An 18,234-nucleotide genomic window follows, 5' to 3' on the forward strand; every position below is an offset into this window, starting at 1 on the left:
CTTCCTCTGATTTTATTTATTTGAGAGAGAGAGAGCACGAGCAGAGGGGAGCTTCAGAGGCAGAGGGAGAAGCAGACTCCCCGCTGAGCAGGGAGCCCCACGAGGGGCTCTATCCCAGGACCCTGGGATCATGACCTGAGCCAAAGGCAGATGCTTAACCAACTGAGCCACCCAGGCACCCCAGGGCTGGAGGTTCTTATCTGAAATGAAGGTTTTCAGCCTCTAGGAAGGATGCTAAGACCACGAAGGAGTAGGAGATAGCCCCAAAGACTCTGAGAAACAACAACTGAAAAAGTTGGAGGAGAACCAGAAGAAAGAGCAATCATAGAAGTCAAGGGAGGAGAAATTTAAGAAAAGAGGAATGGGCAGAGATTCACATGCCATCCTCTGGGTTGGGGTGTGGAAATGCGGATGGCAGGTTGAGACTAGTCTGTGCAGAAGCTTGCCCGTGAAGGGCGTGTGGAGATGGCGGGTGGCTGGGCTGCGATATGGGGGTGAATTTAATATGAAATTTACATGGAGGGAGGCCAAAACCAGTAGAGAAGAAGGCACAGAAGGTTGCTTTGAGGCATAATCACCATCCTTTCCCTTCATACTTGCTTTCCTTGCCTTGTGCAGTCCTTGAGCATTCTCTGAGTCTCTTAGGTATTATGGGGACGAGGTGAGGGACAGAAGACAGTTCTCTGACCCTAGGAGACCTTATTTGCATTTTTTCTTGCTCTCTGACCAGACCCCAAGTTCCCTTAGGGCAGGGACTTTGTCTTGTCACTGTTATAGCTGCAGGATCTCTCCCAGGGACCAGCACATAGTAGATGCTCAATGAGGATCTGAACATTTTCTGTTCAATTATTATAACAACAGTGCCTAGCTAAAGAGCTGTTTGCTGAGGTGTCAGTGAAATATTAAGGTTTCCGTTAAGCTCTTCTCAGTTCATTATTTTGAGGCATTTCTTCTAACCCCTTTCTCACCAGGCAGTTCTGCTCGGCTTGATTTTTGTCCTCAGAAAGAGAATAAAATTAACAGTTGAACTTTTCCAAGTCATAAATAAGGCCATCAGCAACTCTCCTTTCCTGCTGTTCCAACCACTGTGGACATTTGCCATCCTCATTTTCTTCTGGGTCTTCTGGGTGGCTGTGCTGCTGAGCCTGGGAACTGCAGGTAAGAGCGGTGGGTTCCATCACCTGGGAGTTGGTCACGGAAGAGCCTGCCATTCTGGAGCCATCGGCCTGTTTTCATGGAGAGCAAATCTCCCAGGCAGCTAGAGGTGTTCGATGACAGCAGTGATGATGCCAGGGGCTCTGTCATGGAGAGAAGCAGGAAAATCCTTTTCCTCTTTTACACTGGCTTTAAAGAAACTGTGTTTGTTTCATGGGAGAACAAATTCAATCAGGACTGAAACAGCTTTCGGAAAAACTACAGTATAAACAAAGGACTCTAGAAAGAAGGATTCAGATTTTATCCAAGGCAATTTGCCAACCGTCAAATCGGGCGATCGAGCAGCTCACCCTGTTAAAAGTCTGTTGTGCCCGGTAGAGCCCGCTCGTGTTTAAAGCAGGTGCGCGTGGTCAACATTGCTTAGGTCCTGAGAGGACAGTCCTGAACCCCTGTCCTCCTGTTACCTCTCTACAGTGGTTTTCCACCGAGAGAATCCTCGGAATCAGCTAAGGGGCTTTATTAAAGTACAGTTGCCTGGGCCCCATCCTCAGAGATCTTGATTCACTTGATTTGAGGTAGTGCGCGTGGTATTTTTTTTGAAGCCCCTTAACAGGGCGAAGAAGTGCTATTTAAAGTACTTCCTGAAATGAGGTAATGAGCTCGTGTCAGAATATCTATCACTCCTTCATGGAGAAATCTCGTGATGGGGGGGCAAAATGTCAGCAGCAGGAAACACTGGGCTTCGTTGGCAGTTGGTCCGTGTTCTGGCACAAGCTCCCCATCTCACTGCAGGCTAGTAAGAGCGGTGTGGGGACAGGCAGCTGGTCTGGAGGCGCACTTTGAGGGGCCCTGTTCTAGATCTTCTCTCACTCCTGCTCCATTTGGTTAAGGCTCACATTCACACTCTGATGGGAGTACCAAAGAGTAAGTTGCTTTCTGAGACCATCACCAGACAGATAAGAACCACAGCAGATGTCAAATCAACAAGGCTAACGTGATTCCTTGCTGTTTTGATCAAGTTGTTGTCCCGGATCAGCTCCAGTCAAATACGTGAGAACAGCCACTGGTAGTAGATTCTTAGTCACCTGGAGTCTCTCCTCTCCTCTGGAGTCAGCTGACCCATTGGAGCTTGCTTCAAGATGGTCGGCAGGCTCCCTGGGAGACACAGCCCCTACCTCCAGCTCCAGAGATGCTGTGTTCTCTTCTGTTGTTCTCTGGAAACTCTCTGCAGACCTGCAGTGAACTCAGAATAATTATCCGGGAAGAACCAGGACTGTAATCAGTCAGAATGAGCTGTGTCTGGGAGTCACAGAAGGTTCAGACAACCAGTGGCTTAAATATGATATGAGGTAATTTCTCTCTTACGTAAAGGAAGTCCACAAGAAGGAGTCCCATGCCAACACGGTCCTCTGGAGACGGAGGCCCTCGGCGCGTGTGTTCGACTTCATCTCAGCACCCTGTGGCTGACCTCCTCTCCCACTTGCTTCCATCCAGTAGCTGACATGGACACAACCATATCCTACGTCAGCCATTAGGAAGGTAGCAGGGAGGAAGGTGAGCATGCCCTTCCCTCCCTCAGGCCTCCCAGAAGTCGTGACAGCACTTCCACCTCCACACCACCGGCCAGATCCTCGTGATGCGGCAACACCTTCCTGCGAGGGTTTGATTTGGGGGCAGCCATGCCTAGTTAAAAAATTACAGGTTCTATTGCCAAGAAAAAGTGAAGAACTGTGGGACTGTTGGAAGTCTCAGCTAGGGCAACGCTGAACAACTCCATTTGGCTCGCTTGAAGCATTCTCAGTCCCAGTCAGAAAGGAGGGCAGTGGCCTTGGTACGTGGAGGACCCCAAGCCTTTGTTGAACAGTGCCCCAGCTCCAGGCTGTGTGCTAGGAGCTTTCGGACGTTCTCTGCTTTGAGCATGGCCGTCCCCTCGTCCTGTGTGTTGTTATGCTCAAGTTCCAAGCAAGGGGGTTGAGGTTCTGAGTACGCGCTCCATGGAAGGTCACCCCACTAGAAGTGCGAGGCTGTCTCTGGCCCCAGAGCCCCAGGAGGGAACCCGTGTGATCTCCACCATGTCACATTTCCTGTGTCTGGGAGGCAGAGTGGGCCTCCTCAGTTGTCTGCCAAGTCGGGGCAGGACTGTGGCCACAGCAGCTGGCTGGTGGATGTGGCCTGGGCCCACAGTGTTGTGTTTGGGGTCTGTGGTTGCAGGACAACAGGGCAGGGCCAGAGGTCGAAGCCAGGGTGGGCTGGGAATGAAGGGTGGCAGAGGGTGACAGAGCATGGTGCACAGGGTGGTGGACAGTGGTATTGGAACCCTTGCCCTAAAGAAACACTAGAAAAAGGGTGAGTTCATGGGTGATATGACTCAGGACCAAGGAAGGACCTTTCTTCCTCCTCCAGCCTCTGGGACATAGCCGCCCCCCAGCCCCCACCGTCCTTGTGGGCTGTGAGTCTGGCTTAACCCACGATACCTTGGGGCAGGGCACGTTCATGCATTCTTGCCTTTTACTTCACAAGTGTTAGGGGAGCGTTGTGGGGCCAACACTCTGGGCAAGGCACTGGGGAGAAGTAGTAGTCTCTCCTCACAGCACTTAGAGTCCAGCAGGACAGACTGACAGTGAAACGTGCTCAAGGTGAAGGCTGATGAATGTCACGATAGGAGAAATTTGGGGAGCTCCTAGAGCACCGAAACGAGGCTCTACCCCACTTTGCGAGGCAAGGAAGGCTTCTCAGAGGATGGGCTAGAAATTGCCAGATCATAAAATACAGAAAGAAGCCAAAGGGGATTTGCTAGGGGTCACAAGCAAACGCCAGGAGAGGACCTGGTCACAGACAACCAGGAGAGAGCCAGTCCTGGGAGTCAGGGGCACAGGCGGAAAGGAACATGTCCCAGGGCTGCCTTGAGGGTGAGCGGCCAGTGGGGTGTCCCTTCAGGTCCCTGTTAGGCCCGAGTTGGGCTTGGGGCTTAGGGCCCGTGGAGTAACATCTGCCCCCAGGGCTGCGAGCAGGAGAGACAGGAAGACAAGTACGGGATTCCGTGGGGCTGAAGGTAGCATGGCGTTCTGGAGCCGCCTTGGAGGTCAAGTACTAGAGTATGGCCGTTCTCTGTCAGTGGACGGAGGAAAGCAGGCCAGAGGCGGAGGGGCAGAGGGGCAGGAAAGAAAACCAGGTGCTTGGGACCTGGCACAGGCAGGCGTGCGTGCGAGAGGACCTTCTGCTTTACAGGAGGGGAGGTGTCACAGGGAGCTCTGGCCTTCCCGCCTGCTGGGCTCAGGCACCCTAAAAACCAGACCAGCTGTCCCCTCCAGCCACCTGACTGTCCTTTCCATTCACCTGTGGGCCAACCCCAGTGCACAGAACTCCTTTGTTTTCAAAGGCCTTTTCACTCGGTGCCAGCGCCACTGCTCTGGGCCTGGGCGGGTCGCTTCTTGGCTTCCTGTCGTTTTGACCTTTGGGAGACACCCCAGCTGCACTTGTGGGAGCCTGGGAGCTGCTGTCAGAGCTTGTGAAAAGAAGCCAGGTGACGTGGGTGGTCAGAGAGGGCAGCACAGAGCCCCAGTGTCTCACTTCACATCCCCTCAGGCAGTTAGAGAACCCTCCAGTTGTGCAGTCCGGTGCCCAGTGTGGCCGTGGGGGAGAGGGGTGTGTGTGTGTGTCCTCAGTGGGTAGTAGCTGGGAGCTTTTTATCATGTCAGGTGGTTGAATGAACTAATATTTCAATGTGTAAAAGAGAAAAAAATACAGAAAAAATGACCTTGGGTTGTTTTTGTCCAGAAGAGCTATTTCTCTAGAGACTACAAACCAGTCTCTGAGCTAGCGGACAAATTCTGGCTTGTTCGGGGATTGTTGGAGCAGAACCATATCATGGCCCTCCAGCAGTGACACGGATTAGCCCATTGGGAGCTGTCTGCTGCCAGCCCTGTGACAATGACTACTAAAAGCCAGTGGGGAAAAGTGAAAACTGTCCTAACCTTGGGAGCCCAGCAGGTGCAGGTGGCAGGTTGGAAGGAGCCCAGGTGGGCTCAGTACGCCCAGCTATCGTTAAGGTGGCCTGGAAAACCCCAGAGTCAGCAGTGAAGAAGCCCATGTTAGGGCGGCACCTCCCCTCCCCGTGTGCTGCGGTTGAAAGGCGATCACAGGGACGCACTCGGCGTGCTTGGGACGGCCAAGGGTCATGCTTGCAAAGGAAGCCGCAGGGTCGGACAGAAGGTTTCCCATCAAGGGACCTGGGTTCCAGGCTGGTTCTGGCCTTTCTTATATGTTAATCCTCTGTTTCCCATTTCCCATTTTGGCAATGGAAAAATGATGCTTTCCCTGGGCTTCACAGGGATGTGAGAAGGCTGAGATGGGGCCAGAGCTTTGTTTTGCAAATAAGGGACCGTATATGTCCCTTATGTTGGGAAGTGCTGTCGGCTAAAGAGTATCTGATGCCAGCTTCGGCTTTACTCTCTGCCCTGCCTGGCATATTTGAGAACACAGTTTAAAAGAAAATTGTCTTCTTTTTTAAGTTCTGAGAGATCCAGAAGGTAAAGCCTCCTAGCAGCCCACACCTGTCCTAGGAACAGGTAGAGGGAGCTTGCACAAAAGAGATTTTGAACAGCTCCTTCTTTTTTTGAAGTTTATGATCCCTTCAGGGAGGTGCAAAGGAAAATGGTCTTCAGGAATATTCGTGCCTTTGCACCTGCTATGACCTTCATCTGGAAACACCTCCTCTTAGCAACCTGTACCCCGACTCTCTACCCCAGACTGCTTGGAAAGCTAGTCATTCTCCAAGAAAGGTTTTGAGCATTATAGTTCTTAGAAAATCTATAAATTCCCCAGGCATACTTAGTATTATTGCTTCTTCATTTTCCTTGCATTTTTTTTTTATTCTTCACTCTTTCAACAGCTATCCATTGCAGGGTTAGGAACTGGAGGTACAGCCATGAGCAGGACCGAGGCACTAGTGAGTGGGGAGAGAGGGAATAAATAAGTAAATATATTGTATGTCACGTGGTGACGAGTCCTACGAAGAACAATAATGCAAGACAATGACTCGTGTGTTACCATCCCCCTAGAGTATGGACATCTTGAGGGCAGGGGGCATGTCTTTTTCTTTCTGTGTCTCTTACCTCGGTGTGCAGCCCCTAAATGAGTTCAGTGAATGTATCCTGAGTCAGTGAGTGAGTTCACATCAGTGCTGTGGATATTAAATGAGATGCATACATAGAAAGAACTTGGTAAATTATAGACTCTAGGTCAATGAGGTTTTCTTCTCTTTTCCCCTAATCTTCATGCTGTCAGAGCAGAAGCTGAGCCTGTGGGAGACACAGGCAGGAGGGACAGCAGTAGGACACTTGAGCCAATTGCTGGAAGAGGCCAATACAGAGAATATACTAGAAAGTTGAGCCCTTCCAAGTTGGACCTGCTTCCTTTGGGAAGTCATCCCAACCAGCTGGACTGCTTTCTTTGACAAACTGCCATGTATATGATCATGACTGTCACCTTAATCTTTTGAAATGCTTTAAAGTTTGTTTATAATATCTGGACTTAAGTCTAGCTTCATGATGAATTTCTCCCAGTTTATATTGATGATATCCAAAAATTATCTCCAATCTCTATAGTAGAACATATTAGGAATATAGGATATATTGGATATATATACACACACATACATATATATGTATATAGGTGATATATTGAGGAAGGTTGATTCATTCTTTCATTCATTTATTCATTCAATAAATATTTATTGAGCATTTACTGTATCAGACCCTGTTATAGATGCTAGATATGCAGCTTTCCTTCTAGTTTGGAAGCTAGAGGGGGGATGGGCATTAAAATAAGTAAGTTCATTTTATATTACAGTAAAAGTTGACAAGGGGTATGGAGAAAATTAAAGCAGAAAGGAGGAATGAGAAATGTTTAAGGGGGCGCAATTTTAATTTTGGTGAGTGGGTAGGGCTTCATTGAGAAGGTGAGATGTGAACAAAGATTTGAAGGAGGTAAGGGCGAGCCATGAGGCTAAGGGAAGGGACCATGTTCTTGGCAAAGGGAAGGCAAGAGTAAAGGGAACAGCAAGAGACAAGGGTCCTGGGGGCACAGCAAGCAGACCCCTTCAGCTGGAGTGGGGTGGTTGAGGGAGAACATGGGTCAGGAAGGGGTCAGAAAGGGCACGGGGTCAGATCCTTGGGTCTTGTAGCCTTTATAGGAACTCTTCTTCTGATCTGAGGTGGAAAGTCCTCACAGTTTTAAGCAGAATAGTAACATGATCTGACTTACATTTTAATAGCAGCCATCCCTGGAGGAGATGATGCTGGCATAATAATGGCTGAGGTGTGACATAGCAGATTCTGTGGCTCTTCTGAAGGGTTTCCGGGTTGATCAGTGGAGGGCGTGAAGGAAAGAGACCAGCGAGGACGCTGAACAGCTGGAGGATGGGACTGCCATCAGCCAAGATGGGGCAAGACTTTGAGTGGAGCATGTGAAGGGAGAGCCTATCGGCTTTGATTGTGTTAATTGAGATGTCTTTTCAGCAGCCAGATGGAGATGTCAAATGGGCAATTAGCTGTTTGAGTCTGAAGTTTCTGGAGAGGTCCCAGCTAGAGATCTACATTGGGGAATTTGGGATCATATAAATGGCATTTGAACCCTGAGAGTAGAATGAGTACAGGGATAGAAGGGTGGAAATCCAAGGACTGTGCTTTGGGGGACCTTAAATGTAAGGGATCCGGGAGCTGAGGAGGAAGACAGAAATGAGGCTGACCAGGAGCAGCCAGTGGGCAGGAGGGTAGAAAGTGTGCTGTCCTGGAGTTTGGGGGACGGGATCCAGGGATACGGGAGTGGTGTCCAATGTGTCAAATGCTACTGCTAAGCGAGGTAAGACCCAAGGACTGACCACCGAATTTAGCAACAAAACCACTTCAGGGGAGTGCAGGAGAGTAGATCATGATCTGAGTGGGTTTAAGGGAAAGAGGGAGAAGAGAATTGAAGAGAGTAAGTAGACACATCTTGAGGAATTTGGCCATAAAGAAGAAAGAGGGGTGCCTGACAGGCTCACTCAGAAGAGCATTAATGCTTGAGTCGGAGTCATGAATTCCTAGCCCCACATTGGGTGTAGAGATTTTTTTTTTTAAGATTTTATTTATTTATTTGACAGAGAGACAGCCAGTGAGAGAGGGAACACAAGTAGGGGGAGTGGGAGAGGAAGAAGCAGGCTCCCAGCGGAGGCCTGATGTGGGGCTCGATCCCAGAACGCCGGGATCACACCCTGAGCCGAAGGCAGACGCTTAATGACTGTGCCACCCAGGCGCCCCTGTAGAGATTATTTTAAAATAAATACATAGATAAATAAACTTAAAAAATTTTTTTAAAGAGGAACAGAGAAATGGCAAGGAAGTTGGAGAAGAGTCAGGAAAGGTTTTTTTGTTTTGTTTTTTGTCTTTTTTAAAGATGAAAGATGGTTAAAAACGATTCCATTGAGAGGCCTACTTGGATGAGGGAACCAGGAGGGAAGAACTCTGAAGAGCGTCCTCAGTACGTGAGGAGTGGGCTCCACACGAGGGCTTAGCCTTAGGAACACGGACAGTGTAGCCCATTACGTGGGGGTCAGGCCATTGGCCCATGCTGACAGCAGGTAGATGGCTTTCTGGTTGCTCTGAGAAACCAGAAGTAAGGTCATTGACAGAGGGTGACAATGGGGAAAAAGCCCTTAGAGATTGAAGGAGGAGTTACAAACAGTCCAGGAGAAGAGATGAATAGCCAAAGACGGCAGCATGTGAGTTCCTGAGAGTCACTCAGATGGTATCTTCTTTCTGATTTTTTGTTTGCTTCTTTCATGTCCCCCCCTTAATGGCTAATTCCATTAGCCATCTTCAGCGTCATTCCAACACGCAGTAGATGTTTAATAAATCTTTGTTAACTCCAGAGCAGGAATTCTCTCTACCTGCTTTCAATTAGAACTAACCCTGCATTGGACTCGCTCTTCCCAGGGTCTTACCCACTTAATCCTCCTAGCAGCTGCCTGCGTGGCACTCGGGGCCGCAGGACTGGATGGAGCCACCAGGGTGCAAGGAGTTGGCTTTAGTGTCTTCAGATTACGAGCAATGGAGCAGAGATGTTACAAGGTCCCATTACCTGCCCGAGGCTGGTCGGCCATGAGGGGACAATGCAGAGATACGAATCTCAGCCTATGGGACTCAAGTCCAAGCCTGTAACCTCTGCCTCAGGGTTCATCTTGTCTACCCTCTTCATCTTGACAAAGAGTGGAGGCCCAGGTTGATTATCACCTGTGTCAAAGCTGAGACTGGGGCCAAGTCCTCTCCGAGTTCAGTGCCCTTTGCACCATCATCCCTGTGATCCATCATAGCTTGGACACGTGTAGGTTACACATAGCCGTGGCTATAGTACGAGGGTCTTCAGCGTCAAAGCTGCGGGTCCTCTGGTGGAGGCTCTGGCCTGCACTGACACTGCCATCCAGCAGAGGGCAGTCTTGTGCGCATAAACACGCCTGCCCCACCCACAGGCGGTAACCGCTGCCTCCTGGGCTTTCAGCCTGAAGCCTGAGCGCCCGATGGCTCAGAATGTTTGCCTAAAGCAGACAAGCGGTAGGTGTGTCCCCCAGGTGGCGTTTGGCAATGCCTGTAGACCTTTTCGGTTGTAATAACTGGAGGAGGGGAGGGAGGTTGCATCTCGTGGGTAGAGGCCAGGGTGAATGCTAAACATCCTACAAGGCAGGGGGAGGACCAGGGCCTCCCTGACCTCCAGCGAAGGATTGTCTGTGCTAAAATGTCAGTTTGTTGAGAAGTTGAGAAACCCTGCCCTAAAGGAAAGTCTGGAAACAGCCTGATACAACTGAACCAGAGGAACAGGTGGAAGGCGGCTGAGACAAAGATATTCTAAAACAGCAGTGACCAGAATAACTTATGGGCTCTGCTTCTTTGGGGAATGCCAAGGGTTGGAAGGCCTGTATGAACCCTGACTTACCACTTTAGCCACTCTCCAGTCGCTACCGCCATCAGTGGGCCGAACCGGAATGTGCGTGAGTGTGCCCCTCACAGCGCAGGGCAGCCAGGGCCTCTGTATTTACCTTTCGTCTGTCAAAGAAGGCATCCCTCCTGTTCTGCGGGAACGTTCTCCACCCAAACCATTTGTGACGTTGTAGGCCTGTTCTTGCAAAACTGCCATCTATCTCCAGGACTTGACCTTGCAGGAAGTACAGTGTGCTTGTAGGCTGGCCCTGGTCACTTCTGACATTCCATGAAGTGATTCTCCAAGTCTCCACTGACCTGACCTACCTAAGCAAGTATGTTGGTGGTGAGGGGCTCACCTCCTTTAGCATTGGGAATGCTTTTCTGAAACACACCCATTTTGGAAAAGCATCAACATTTATCAGTGCCATACCTGAGACAGAGATTGCCTCCCAGCCAGAAAGAGCCCAGTGCTCAATAAAATACTAACTTCTCTGTAAGTCAGGCTGCTCCCCTGTTTCTCGCAATGTGATTCTTGTTCAACAGAACACAGAGCCTCAGGAACGAAGGCCAGCCTCCGTCCCTAGAATCAGATTGGTCTACAGTGGGATTATCTTCTCCGACATTCTTTGCAGAGACCCTCTTGTGAATGTCTGTAGACACGGGAATTATGAGCCTAAAATCAATTTAGAGCTAAGAAAGAAAATATGAAACTATCTTTAAATGTTATTCAAGTTGTAGGTTTTGCCAAAGACCGAAGTGCGCATCTTCTGACTTAACAATAGTTTTAGGATTGTAGTTAGGATAGTTACAATATTTTTAAAAACCTAGTGGGAAAACATCTAGAAATCAAACATAGCCACAGAGCTGGGATTTGAATTCACTAAATCCAGCCTGAATTGAATTGAATTGAATTGCAAAGCTAATTCAGAAGCTTCTTTCGATGAGGGCAGATGAAACAGGGACTGGCCATGTGAATGGCAGAGCACTGTTGGGATGACCCTGCTGGCCTGGTTTAATACAGTATTGAGCTCCGGAAATTTAATAAAATCATTATCACTTATGGAGTGAAGTTTCTAGGAACCAGGCCTTATATTAAGCATTTACCATGTACTCTCATTCAAACTACCAGCAGGAAATGGGTACTATTCGTAAGGAGACTGAATAGCTTACCATAGGCTAACGAGCAAAGGCTCAAGCTGGGATACGAACCTAGAAGGTTAACACTGAGACCCAATAGGTATTTCACCTTTTTTTTTTTTTAAAGATTTTATTTATTTATTCGACAGAGATAGAGACAGCCAGCGAGAGAGGGAACACAAGCAGGGGGAGTAGGAGAGGAAGAAGCAGGCTCCCAGCAGAGAAGCCTGACGTGGGGCTCGATCCCATAACGCCGGGATGACGCCCTGAGCCGAAGGCAAACGCTTAACCACTGTGCCACCCAGGCACCCCGGTATTTTAAATGTGCAAGAAGAGTTTGCCCTTGAAATGAAATCTGCAGTGAATCCTGTTGAAAAAATGATGATCCTTGTCTCTTTTGTAAACTCTAAAATTTTGGTGAAGCAGGGTTCTAAAATATAGTCCTAATGGCTGTAGTCCTAATAACAAATTTTGTTTGTATCACAAAGTGGTGTGGTAGAAAAACCATAGATGTTAGAATCCAGTGTGTCGAGTTCATATTCTCCTTCCACTAATCAGGAGCCGTGAGACTTTATGAAAGTTCCTTGACACTTCCAAACCTCAGTTTTCATATCGCCAAAGTGGGATGAGCCTTAGAATATAGGTCAAGTGTCTCGCAAATTGACTACCCATCAGTCATTATGAGTATTACTATCGATATTACTCATAAGTTGAACGTTTTTCAGTGTGTGCTATGGAGATCTCAAATGAGGGCAGATGCTTCCAACTTTACTTTGGCGTCTGTGTCTACATAAGGCCAACAGCCAGCCACGAGGAAGTGTGGCCTGTTGAACCATCTTCTGTGCTTCGGAAGACATGGGTGTAAAGTGTGTTGTGTTTTGAACTTCAGGAGCTGCACGCGTTATCGAAGGTGGCCAAGTGGAATATCAGCCTCTCGTAGGCATTCGGTACATGTGGTGGTACCATTTAATTGGCCTCATCTGGACCAGCGAATTCATCCTGGCGTGCCAGCAAATGACGGTAGCTGGGGCACTGGTCACTCGCTACTTCAACAGGTAGGTCTAGCAGGTTACTGCTCTTGACTTGTCTACGTGCTTCACATCGGGTATCACGAAAGATATTTTGGAATTTTAAAGGGGGTTGGCAGGAATCAAAGACTAAGGTCAAAACTGGAGCAGGATGCTTGTCTGGTAGTGAAAAGAAATATTATACCTTAAGTTTGTCACATTTCCAAGCTCTTTTGCCTTAAGCGAGAAAATTCAGAGGGAAGCAAAACAGGGACATAATCCTACTGCTTAGAATTGAAAGCTGTCTGAAAGGAAAGGTTGACTTCTGTAAATATCCATTCTTATTGACTTCAGATTTTGGAACACACTTCAGTGAGTTCTGTGAGCGTTATTTTATCCAATGTAAAATGAAGAAAATGTTTTCTTGGAGAATAATTTTAAACCCTAAGGAAATTGTATATAGAATACAGTTTGTGTTCATCTAGTTAAGTACTAGTGAATCAATTACTTGCTTCTTTGTTCACCATGGTACTTACTTAAGTGTGTTCACCCCATTACCTCATCAAAATAATTGAGGATACACACACCCCCGAACTTTTCACCTCGTTTGCGTGTGTGTGAGACTCTCCATGGGGCAAAGATAAAACCGCAGGCAAGCAGAGCAGGCCAGGACAATGACAGGGTTGGACTGAGGACAGGAAGTTTATTGCCGGTAGGGCTGAGCCTCCTCTAATCTCTCAGACCAAGTGAGCAGATAAGTATGAACGTTCGTGGGGGGAAGAAAGTCAACCAGGGATGATTCATCCCAATGAGCAATTACCTCCCGACAATAAGGAACGCTGTGGGTTTTAATACAGGGGTGCTGTTTGGGAGCCTTCATCATTAGAGACTCTCTGGGATGCACACAGGGCTTGTAGCCCTTGGCCTTGAGAACCTCTGAGCCACTGGAGGTGGGTGGCATGTGCTGCTTTCTCTTGAGTACGGGAGCCAAGATTATTCTAACCACGCTGGCCAGCAGGTAACAGCTGTCTGACAGTAGTGATTTTGTGTTACCTTAGAATCATGAAGCTGGACTTGAGGTATCTGGCACAGCTGAGGCTGGTAAGGCTCTATACTGAAAGAAAGGGAGATAAGTAAAAGCCTAAATACTGAATAGTGAGGACCCCCACTGCCACCACCAGTGGGCATTCAGGCTCAGCTCCTAGGATGTTGACAGCCAGGCGGATATCCCCCTCGCAAGAGATGAGAGCATTCTTCTTTGGAGAGATTACCAACCCAAAGTAAAGACCTGCAGATCATGCCATATGGTGGGGGAGGGGTCCCCCAGTGAAACGATTCCCTGACTGAACCAGACAGTGAAACTCACCAGGCAACTGTCGCCCCTCCGTCTTAAATATCAATTAGTAGCCAGCGATGATTCAACATTCACAGAAAACCTCTAGTGAAAGAAAAAGATCAAAATGAACAAAACAAAGGGAATTTAGGGAAGATAGACACAATGCAGGCAGCAGAAGAAAACTACAAAAATAAAAATAAAAGCCTATAATATCCTCCAAAAGAACAAAGAAATATTGCATCCATAAAATAAATATAAAAAAGAATGAAAGACCTCTTAGTCATTAAAAATATAATTGCAAAAGTGAAATTTTTCTCCTGAAAGATTAAAATATAAAATTGAAGAATTGTTCCAGAAGATAAAGCAAAAAGACAGAAAGATGGAAACTAAAAGATGGATAAAAAGTTAGAGGATACATTTTGGAGACTCAACATCTGACTAATATGAGTTCCAGAAATAGTGAACAAAGGAAAGAGAAAGGAGGAAGTTATCAAAGAAAATTTCCCAGAGCTAGAAGACATGAATAAAGGGAAGATCCCAGAAACTTCTAAAGGGAAAAATAGATCACAGGCAAAAGATCAAGAACTAGAATGGGGTCTGATGTTCAACAGCAACTCTGAACCAGGAAGACAATGGAGCAAACTTGTCAAAATTCTAAAGAGAGATTATTTTCAAAACTAGAATTCTATACCTATTCTTGCTGTCAGTCAAAGGTAAAGGAGAATAAAGTCATGTTCAGGACCCCAATGTCCCAAAAGATTTTGTTCCCCATCTCCTTTCTTAGGAAGGGTGTTCTCCTCTGAAATGAATGAGTAAGCCAGGGAGGACCATAGGAGTTTCAGGAAATGGGCTCCAACACAGTAAAGAAGAACAGAGAATTCCCAGAAGGGTAGCTCTGAAGGAGGTATAAAAAATATCCAGTCCAAGGAGGAGCAGGAGAATGGTAGGCTCCCAGAAGCATGTCTCCAAGGGGGGAAAAAAGGGAAATGAAGAGAATACCAGATGTGTTTGAACAAGTAGAGAAAAGATTTATACTTTGGTGAAGCATTCGGTAAAGTCCATGGGAAACCAAGCAAATAAAAAATGTGAAACAATTATTAACTTCGGGAAAACCCAAAAGTCATATAGGAAAGAAACTATAATCAGAATAGTTGGTTTATACTTCAACAAAAATAAATAACTACACAATTTTTAAAAAAGAATACACTACTTGGATCAGTTGTGAACGTTATTTATGTAATGAAAATGTAAACACTAAATTTCACTAAAACATTCTCAATGGTAAAAGGTTGAAAGTTTTTCCTCGAAGGTCAGGATCAAGACAAGAGTGCCCATTCTCACCACTTCTATTCAATATAGTACTAGAAGACGTAGCCAGAGCAAGAAAAAAAATAAAAGGTATCCAAATCAGAGAGGAAGAAGTGAAATCATCTTTGTTTGCAGATATGATCTTATGTATAGAAAAAGCCTAAAAACTCCACTAAAAACTGTTAGAACTAATCAATGGATTCAGTAAAATTATAGGGTACAAAATCAACATACCAAAAACAGTTGCATTTCTATAACAAAATATGTGAAAAATAAAAGAATCCCATTCACAATAGCATTAAGAATAAATTTTTCCATTTCATAGGTCACCTTTCATTTAGTAGTTTTTTGGTTGTTTTTTTTGTTTTGTGTTTTTACTGTGCAGAACCTTTTAGTTTGATGTAGACTGACTTATTAATTTTTGCTTTTGTGACTGTGCTTTTGTGTCATAATCAAAAAATCATTGCCAAGACCAATGTCGAGGAGCTTTTTCCCTATGTTTTCTTTAGTTTTATGGTTTCAGTTCCTATGGTTAAGTCTTTAAACCATTCCAAATTAATTTTTGTGAGTAGTGTAAGATAGGGGTGTAATTTCATTCTTCTGTATGCAGTTATCCAGTTTTCCCAACACCATTTATTAAAGGGAATATTCTTTTTCCTTTCTGGGCTCTTGGTGCTGTTCCACTGATTTGTGTGTCATTTCTATGCCAGTGCCACACTGTTGTGATTACTATAGCTTTGTAGCATAGTTTAGTGTGATGCCTCCAGGTTTGTTCTTCTTTCTCGTGACTGCTTTGGCTATTTAGGATCTTTTGTAATACCACACAAATTTTAGAATTGCCTTTTCATTTTCTGTGAAAACTGTCATTGGAATTTTGATGGGCAATTCATTGGATCTATATATGGCTTCGCATAGTATGGATGTTTTAATAATATGAATTCTTCAAATTCATGAACACGAAATACTTTTCTATTTGTGTCTTCTTCACTTTCTTTCATCAAAGTCTTTTAGTTTTCAGGGTATAGGTGGTTCAGCTCCTCTGCACAGTAAAAAGCAACAAAATGAAAGGCAGTCTATGAAATGGAAAAAAATAGTTGCACATCATATATCTCATAAGTTAATATTCAAAATATATAAAGAACTCATATAATCCAATAAGAACAAAAACCCAGTTAAGGGGTGTTTGGGTGGCTCAGTTGGTTAAGTGTCTGGCTCTTGATTTTGGCCAAGGTCATGATCCCAGGGTCATGAGATCAAGCCCGGGATTGGGCTCCACACTTGCAGAGCCTGCTTAAGGTTCTCTTTCTCCCTCTTCTACTGCCCCTCCCTGTCATGTCCACGCTCTCTTTTTCTCTCTCCTAAAAAAAAAAAAAAAAATTGGGGCACCTGGGTGGCTCAGTCAGTTAAGCATCTGACTTCAGCTCAGGTCATGATCTCAGGGTCCTGGGATCAAGCCCCAAGTTGGGCTCCCTGCTCAGTGAGGAGTCTGCTTGTCCCTCTGACCCTACCCCTGCTCGTGCTCTCTCTCTCAAATAAATAAATAACATCTTTAAAAAGGAAAATGAATAAAGGGGCGCCTGGGTGGCTCAGTCAGTTATCTCCGACTCTTGGTTCTGGCTCAGATCACGATCTCAGGCTCATATGGAGCCCAGGGTTGGGCTCCTCACTCAGCATAGAGTCTGCTTGAGATTTTCTGCCTCTCCCTCTCTCCCTCTGCCCCTCCCTTCACTTGTACAAGCTCGCTCTCTCTCTCTCTCTCTCTAAGATAAATAAAATCTTTTTTAAAAAATGCACAGATTTAATAAATAAATACATAAATACATAAAATAAAGGTCACCTCTTAAAAAAAATCCCATTAAAAATGGGCAGAGGAACTAAATAGATAATCTTTCCACAGAAGTCATACAAATGACCAACAGGTACATGAAAAGGTGTTCAAAATCACTCATCATCAGGGAAATGCAAATCAAAACCACAAGGAGATATCCTCTCACGCCTGATCGAACGGATGTCATCAAAAGACAAGAGATCATGAGTGTTGGCAAGGAGGTGGAGAAAAGGGAACCCTTGTGCACCGTAGGTGAGAATGCAAACTGGTGCAGCCACTATGGAAAACAGTATGGAAGTTCCTCAAAAAATTAAAAATAGAGCTACCCTATGATCCAGCAATCCCACTTCTAGGTATACATCCAAAGGAAATGAAAATAGGATCTCAAAGAGCTACCTGCACTCCCATGTTTATTGTAGCATTGTTCGCAATGTCAAGCTATGGAAACAACCCAAATGGTAATCAAATATCAACAGATGACTAAATAAAAAAGATCTGGTACACACACACACACACACACACACAATGGAATTTTAGTCAGCCATTAGAAAGAAGAAAATCTTGCCATTTGTGAAAACGTGGATGGACCTTGAAGGCATTGTGCTAAGCAAAATACTGTATGATCTCACACGCAGAATGTAAAAAAGCTGAAACAGTAGAAACTTAGCAATAGTAGAGTGGTGACTAACAGGGCTTGGGGGTGCAGCTGGGGGAAATGGGCAGATGTTGGTTAAAGGGTACAAACTTAGGGGCGCCTGGGTAGCGCAGTCGTTAAGCGTCTGCCTTCGGCTCAGGGCGTGATCCCGGCGTTCCGGGATCGAGTCCCACATCGTGCTCCTCCACTGGGAGCCTGATTCTTCCTCTCCCACTCCCCCTGCTTCTGTTCCCTCTCTCGCTGGCTGTCTCCCTGTCACATAAATAAATAAAATCTTTAAAAAAAAAAAAAAAGGGTACAAACTTGAAGTTAGAATGAGGTAGTTCTAGAGATCTAATGTCCAGCATGGTGATTATGGTTAATAAGACTGTATCATATACTTGGCAATTGCTAAGAGAGCAGAATTTAAATGCTCTTACCACAATAAAGAAATGTAATTATATGACGTAAGAGAGACGTTAGCTACTGCTGTGGTGGTAATCATTTTGCAATATGTAAGCATCAGATCAACACTTCGTACACCTTAACCTTACACCAGGTTATATGTCCATTATAAGATAAACAATCAACAAACATATTTCAAAGTAAGAAATCAGGGACGCCTGGGTGGCTCAGTCAGCAGTGTCCGGCTCTTGGTTTTGGCTCAGGTCAGGATCTCAGGGTCGTGGGATGGGCCCCCATATTGGGCTCCATGCCGCTTGTGGAGCCTCCTTGGGATTCTCTCTCTCCCTCTCCTTCTGCACATCCCCCTCCCCCCAAAAAAGTGAGAAGTCAGTAGACAATATCAGAGGCTGAAAAAATACATGGTGGAAAGAACATGTAATTTGGAAGTGTGGGGTGAGTTACAGAAGAAA

General features: G+C 46.0%; 1 protein-coding gene across 6 annotated transcripts in view; it reads left to right on the forward strand.

Moving 5' to 3' along the window:
• Positions 1 to 18,234, forward strand: part of SLC44A3 (solute carrier family 44 member 3) — a 96,561-nt gene that overhangs the window by 39,536 nt on the left and 38,791 nt on the right. For all 6 annotated transcript variants that reach the window (XM_034653943.1, XM_034653942.1, XM_034653944.1 and 3 more), the window contains 2 exons: positions 972 to 1,158; positions 12,136 to 12,301. In XM_034653943.1, the coding sequence (XP_034509834.1) occupies positions 972 to 1,158; positions 12,136 to 12,301 (353 nt within the window). The remainder of the gene's footprint in view (positions 1 to 971; positions 1,159 to 12,135; positions 12,302 to 18,234) is intronic.

The sequence above is a fragment of the Ailuropoda melanoleuca genome, chromosome 2 (assembly GCF_002007445.2).
Source record: "Ailuropoda melanoleuca isolate Jingjing chromosome 2, ASM200744v2, whole genome shotgun sequence".
Taxonomy (NCBI): Eukaryota; Metazoa; Chordata; class Mammalia; order Carnivora; family Ursidae; genus Ailuropoda; species Ailuropoda melanoleuca.